Source organism: Canis lupus, chromosome 9, assembly GCF_003254725.2.
Source record: "Canis lupus dingo isolate Sandy chromosome 9, ASM325472v2, whole genome shotgun sequence".
Lineage (NCBI taxonomy): Eukaryota > Metazoa > Chordata > Mammalia > Carnivora > Canidae > Canis > Canis lupus.
This window is the reverse complement of record NC_064251.1, coordinates 22,675,848-22,682,379: the sequence shown is the minus strand read 5'-3', so window position 1 is coordinate 22,682,379 and position 6,532 is coordinate 22,675,848. Positions and strand designations below refer to the sequence as shown.

The 6,532-nt window shown below is 47.8% G+C and overlaps 1 protein-coding gene across 1 annotated transcript; it reads left to right on the top strand.

Annotated features, from left to right (window-relative positions):
- Positions 1 to 888: 888 nt before the first annotated feature.
- On the top strand, positions 889 to 2,724 carry LOC125755726 (keratin-associated protein 4-12-like). The gene has a single exon (XM_049114048.1). The coding sequence runs from the start codon at positions 1,440 to 1,442 to the stop codon at positions 2,232 to 2,234; it is 795 nt and encodes a 264-aa protein (XP_048970005.1). The 5' UTR covers positions 889 to 1,439; the 3' UTR covers positions 2,235 to 2,724.
- Positions 2,725 to 6,532: the final 3,808 nt, after the last annotated feature.

Genomic DNA, 6,532 nt, shown 5'->3' with positions numbered 1-6,532 from the left:
AGAGATAGGTAATGTCAGAGTTTGGTTTTTCCCAGAAGCTACTCTGAAGAACAGCATTCAGGCATGTGGTTTCTTGCGGGAGGGAGGGCAGATCCCACTGGTTGGAAGGTGGGGAAGTGATACAGGATGGAGGCCAGCGTCACAGTTTTCAACTGGCTCAATCCTGAGAAATATATCAGAAAAAAAAAAAAAAGAAAGAAAGAAAGAGCCATGTCAGGATTCTCCTATTTCAGGAGCAAGGACAGCCCTGTAGTCACATAAACCAACTCTGCAGAAGCATTGGTTGAGCGTTTCTGTCAGTGCGGCACACACCCAGGCAACATGACATCCTGCTGTTGCATGAAAACAGCCAGCCCCGAGGCATAGAGATGCGGATCTGCTGCTGCATAGAAATTGTCCTGAACACAGGAAGATCTGAGTTCTATGGCTGGCGTGTGTAAGGCATCATCTACAGTCCACGATTTTCTCCACTCAGACCCCACATTTTCTCCTTCACGATGGCAGGCAGGCAGGCGGGCACAATTTGTGTTAAAGGAAGACAGAGGAGAAAGACGAGGGAAAAGAGGAGGAGAAGGGATGGCACGGGGGGAGGGAGGAAGAGAAAACAGTAACTGTGGAGTCAGTGCCATTAAATATCTCACTCTGCTGGTTAACAAGGTTAGGACTAGGGTCACCGACTCACCCCAAAATGCCCCGCTTATACCCACAGCCTGGGAAAACACTCATTTCTGGGTAAATCAGAGCAGGACTGCTGGTCACTGAGGAAGTATGATCATGGATGCTGGTTTAGTCCTGTTTCTATCCACCTGCTCGATTCGGCCTTGACATATGGAAGACATGATGCCAGATGTCCTCCACCCAAGTTTCTTTGAATGCACTGCCCTATGCAAACGAGGTAGGGTGCTCCAAGAGACAGATGCCTGCGGGCCTCTGGAATGAGGCACTTTGGGGAAACAGACTCGGGCTCCAGCATGATTGCAATTCATCACTATGAACATATAACCATCAAGCTCCCTTCACCTCAGGGATACTCCCAGTCTGCATGCAGCCAAACTACCAATGCTGGGCAAGGAGCACGAAACTGACTCACCAACCACTTCCCAGGAACTGCATCACGTGATCCCACGGCCCCGGAAGCAAGAACGAGGCTGCTAACGTGACCACCTTGCTTCCCTCTGACAATCTTCCTATGAGTTACTCTCAATTAAAACATGTTAAGCACCCATTCTCTAGGGATTCCTAACACTTAGGGAACTTCCTCTTCTACCAGCCGCCAGTGACTATGGAAAACGGTATAAACAAGGGAAGTCCTGCCCATTGGTCCATACGTTGGGGGTGAGGGGGTCCAGTGTATAAAAGCCCCAGAATGGAAGGAGGCATCAGTCAGAATCTGAGAACGTCACCTCAGAACAGAAGCCCACGCCTCCACCTGCGACACCATGAGTGAATCGTGCTGCTCCCCGTGCTGCCAGCCCACGTGCTGCAGGACCACCTGCTGCGAACCCAGCTGCTGTGGATCCAGCTGCTGCGAGCCTTGCTGCTGCCGCCCAACGTGCTGTCACACCACCTGCTGCAGGACCACGTGCTGCAAGCCCGCATGCTCTGTGTCCAGCTGCTGCCAACCCAGCTGCTGTGGGTCCAGCGGCTGCGGGTCCAGCTGCTGCCAGCCTTGCTGCTGCCGCCCAACGTGCTGTCAGACCACCTGCTGTAGGACCACGTGCTGCAAGCCCGCATGCTGTGTGTCCAGCTGCTGCCAGCCTTGCTGCTGCCGCCCAACGTGCTGTCAGACCACCTGCTGTAGGACCACGTGCTGCAAGCCCGCATGCTGTGTGTCCAGCTGCTGCCAGCCTTGCTGCTGCCGCCCAACGTGCTGTCAGACCACCTGCTGTAGGACCACCTGCTGCAAGCCCGCATGCTGTGTGTCCAGCTGCTGCCAGCCCAGCTGCTGTGGGTCCAGTGGCTGCGGGTCCAGCTGCTGCCAGCCTTGCTGCTGCCGCCCAACTTGCTGTCAAACCACCTGCTGTAGGACCACCTGCTGCAAGCCCACATGCTGTGTGTCCAGCTGCTGCCAGCCTTGCTGCCACCCCAGTTGCTGCTGCACTCCCTGCTCCCAGCCAGCTTGCTGCACCCCCGTTATCTGCAGGAGAACCTGCTACCAGCCCACCTGCTGCTGCCTGCCCGGGTGCCTAGCCCAGGGCTGTGGATCCAGCTGCTGCCAGCCTTGCTGCTGCTGAGCAACTTGCTATAGACTCAGCACTCACCGGAATATATATCCTACGCCATTTTGCCAAAGTTCCTGTCTTACAAGAAGTTGCTCCCTCGGCTTTCCTGGGAACACATGCTTACACTGCCCCTGTCATCTTTCTCAGCAATGCTTATGAGTCTATGGAGGGAATGCAATCTACTTCAATTTGATTGTATTCTAGTGTCTCTGGCTTACTGTAGCAATTGCTGAGCCACAACATTTGGTCAACCCCAGATGCTGGTCAACATCCACTGATTCACACTCTCAGTCTCCGAAAAGTGATCATCACCTTTCACTTCTACGGCATAGAAACACATTCTTATGAGTGCATAGTTAGCTCTCCGCAGTGATCAGTACTGATCATCTTTTTAGATAGATGCATTATAGTTAGTAAGTCCTGCCAGGTTACTAAGCCCTTTGCAATGGCTTTGAACTTTCTTCCTTCCGTTCTTTCCTAATAAAATCTGTGTCATCCTGCATCCAATGTTTGTATGTTCATGTCGTTTTTCCTGTCTGTGTGTGTGTGTGTGTGTGTACGTGTGTGTGTGTTATTACAGCACTTCCTTTATGAAGTCCTTCTTGAAGTTTTACTTTAAGTATATGTATATGTATATATACATATATATGTGTATATATATATATGTATACGTAGATATGACGCCCAAAAGTAAATTGTAGCTTCAATATATTTATTATCTCATTCAGTCATCACAATTGTCCCACAAATCAGGCAGAGCCAAGATTATCATTCCATTTTCATTCTCACTTAGAGAGCAGGAAATGCTTGACCATACAGCAAATAATTGACAGAAGCAGGTCCTTTGATTTCAGGTCAAGGACATTTTTAGTTACATCTTTCTAAAAATAGAAATAATCCTGGTGATGGGGCATACATTTTGAGTTGTTTCAATAACAAAGGAAATTATTATATCTTTCCTATAGAGAACCATTTCAGTCTACAAACGTCTTCCTAAACATTCTTCTCAGCTTTATGACCAATATGCCTTTAAGAGTTCTGGCTAATGAAAAGGGGCTTTGCATCTTCTCTGACATGAGGTTCATTGGCACATATAGTGTTCCTGGCCCCATTCTTGCCGAGGGGAACCTGTTCTTTGTTGTCATGGATTGGCGTACTGGTATCATTGCATTTATCTCTTTTTTTAAGAGTTATTTATTTATTTTTTTATTCATTCATTCATTCATTCATTTATTCATTTATATTTTGAGAGAGAGCATGAGTGGGAAAGGCAGAGGGAGCTGGAGAGAGAATCTCAAACAGACTTCCCCCATGAGCATAGAGCCTGACCCAGGACTCAGTCTCACAACCCTGAGATCATGATCGGAGCCAAAACCAAGAGTGGATGCTTCACTGACTGCGCCACCCAAGTGCCCCTCATTTCATTCATCTTAAAGAAATTGGTAGGAAGAATCGGCCTTGCAAGCACACAAGCTCAGGCCACAATCCAAGGCTCTCAAACGTTGAGGCAATTTGATCTCCTGACCTGGACATTGTTCAGAGAAGAGAAGTTTGTAGAGTCCTGATAGTTGAGGTACCTATGCAGTAGGCATAGACAGCTTTGACCAATCACAGTCCTCAGGCTGTAAACAAAAAGAGAACGATTTCCTGTGTTCCTTTCTTTTAAGATTTTCTGTCTTTCTTCGTGAGAGACACCGGGAGAGAGGCTGAGACATAGGCAGAGGGAGCACAGGCTCCCTGTTGGGGGGTCGATGTGGGACTCCATTCCAGGACCCCAGGATCACCACCTGAGCTGAAGGCAGATGCTCAACCACTGAGCCACCAGGCTTCCCCAACTTCCTGTGTTCTGTCAGATAAAGACACATAGGCTACAGGAAATTCACATCCGAATTTTCAAGAAAAGGAGGATAAAGGAGAATGAAAACAAAAACGGAGCAGAAAGGATGCACTCTTCCAAATCAAGACGGATGTTAGTTAGGTGACCTCCCCAAAGGTTGAAACCTTGATCTTTGGGTGAAAAGCTGAATAATAAAGACAACTGCCAAGGCACCCAGCAGGACAAGGATTAGGAAGGCTCTGGGCAGAAAATAAGAGGTTTTGATCATGGCCACCTTCTCAAGAGATATAAAAATGCTTTGGAATAGTTAACACACTACATGTGACAGAGAGTATCCTCTTCCTAGAGGACGTATCTGGAATTCTCTGCCAGAGTACTTAAGTTTCCAAGGCAGAGAACGTATGGGAAGAATTCCTGACATTTCCTGAGGACCTGCCACACACTGGGCACTCAGAGAGATGCTTTACCTGCACAGTCTTTATTTGTCATACAATCCTGGAAAGTGAGCATCACTACTTCCATATTGGAGCTGAGGAAACCAGTGTTGAGGAAAGTAACTTGTTCAAAATTGCATGTGCACTGAAACTCCATCTTGGTTTCAAAAACAGAGCTGTTTGGTGGGCTACACATGAAATGATGAACATAGAAATCAGTGCAACAAAACCGAGAGTCCACAAATAGACACACGTTGATTAGGCATTGAATTTTGCAGAAAGGTGCCAAGTTTATAGGCAGAGAAAGTGTAGTCTTTTAAACAGATGGTGTTGGAACAATTAAACAGACATGTCCCCCCACTCCTCAAAATAAACTTCAACCCAACCCTCATATCATATACAACATCCGACTCAAATAGATTATAGCCCCAAATGTAAAGCCTAAACCTATAAAACTTGCAGACAGAAATCTAGGGAAAGGTTCTATAGAGCTTCTAGCTTCCACCCCCACCCCATTTTGGGGCCTACGTCTGTTTGTGCCAACTTCAGAGGATGATGCTAGCTTGCATTATCCGTTTTCTGTACTACTCTCCTTCAATAATTGTGCAACTCTTCATCTCCAATTTTATGTTCAATCATTAGTTTCTCTATCAGAGATTACGGTAGATCTTGGTTATGAGAATTGGAATCGTTAAGAACACTATTCAAATTCCTCTTCTGCTACTCACTAGCTACATGTGTTGGGCAAAACATAAGCTGTATTTACGTTGCCTCATGAAAATCTCTCCTACATTTTGTGTCATCCATCTATTTTTTTTTTTTGAGAGACAGAGAGACAGAGAAAGAGAGAGAAAGCGAGCATTGCAGGGGTGTGGGACAAAGAAGGAAGGGACGAGAGGTCTCTCACTGAGCTCCCACTGAGAGAGCCTGATGCTGGCCTCAGCCCCAGGACCCAGAGATCATGACCTGAGCCAAAGTCAGACTCTGAACAAACTGAGCCACACACGTGCCCCAGGGACTTTTCCTCTTGTGTGCACCCAACACTGGACTCTCTCAACCCCTCTCTCTTTGTCTCCCTTTTCTCCCCCCACAGAAACGGCCCCCCTCCCCTCCGTGGCACAACAGTTTTCCTCTCCCCCAATTCACTTAAACACACCTCATACCTGCAGGGGCCATGTGCCCCCAACCACACAGGTCCTTCTTCCCACATTCCTATCAATTTCCTGGGTGTTCCAAGTGACCTGACCTCAACAGAGCTGTGTTGGAGGGATCAGGAAAGCCCATGGCCCCCTCCTTCTCTGCCACTTAACTCCTCCCTCCTAATCCTTGAAGGAATTCTTAAAGTACATCCTAAGGTTCCCATGGTAGAAGTGAGGAAATCAGGACAGAGATAGGTAATGTCAGAGTTTGGTTTTTCCCAGAAGCTACTCTGAAGAACAGCATTCAGGCATGTGGTTTCTTGCGGGAGGGAGGGCAGATCCCACTGGTTGGAAGGTGGGGAAGTGATACAGGATGGAGGCCAGCGTCACAGTTTTCAACTGGCTCAATCCTGAGAAATATATCAGAAAAAAAAAAAAAAGAAAGAAAGAAAGAGCCATGTCAGGATTCTCCTATTTCAGGAGCAAGGACAGCCCTGTAGTCACATAAACCAACTCTGCAGAAGCATTGGTTGAGCGTTTCTGTCAGTGCGGCACACACCCAGGCAACATGACATCCTGCTGTTGCATGAAAACAGCCAGCCCCGAGGCATAGAGATGCGGATCTGCTGCTGCATAGAAATTGTCCTGAACACAGGAAGATCTGAGTTCTATGGCTGGCGTGTGTAAGGCATCATCTACAGTCCACGATTTTCTCCACTCAGACCCCACATTTTCTCCTTCACGATGGCAGGCAGGCAGGCGGGCACAATTTGTGTTAAAGGAAGACAGAGGAGAAAGACGAGGGAAAAGAGGAGGAGAAGGGATGGCACGGGGGGAGGGAGGAAGAGAAAACAGTAACTGTGGAGTCAGTGCCATTAAATATCTCACTCTGCTGGTTAA

Excerpts from the sequence above, each read along its gene's own strand:
- LOC125755726 (XM_049114048.1), top strand. The coding sequence starts at position 1,440 with ATGAGTGAATCGTGCTGCTCCCCGTGCTGCCAGCCCACGTGCTGCAGG.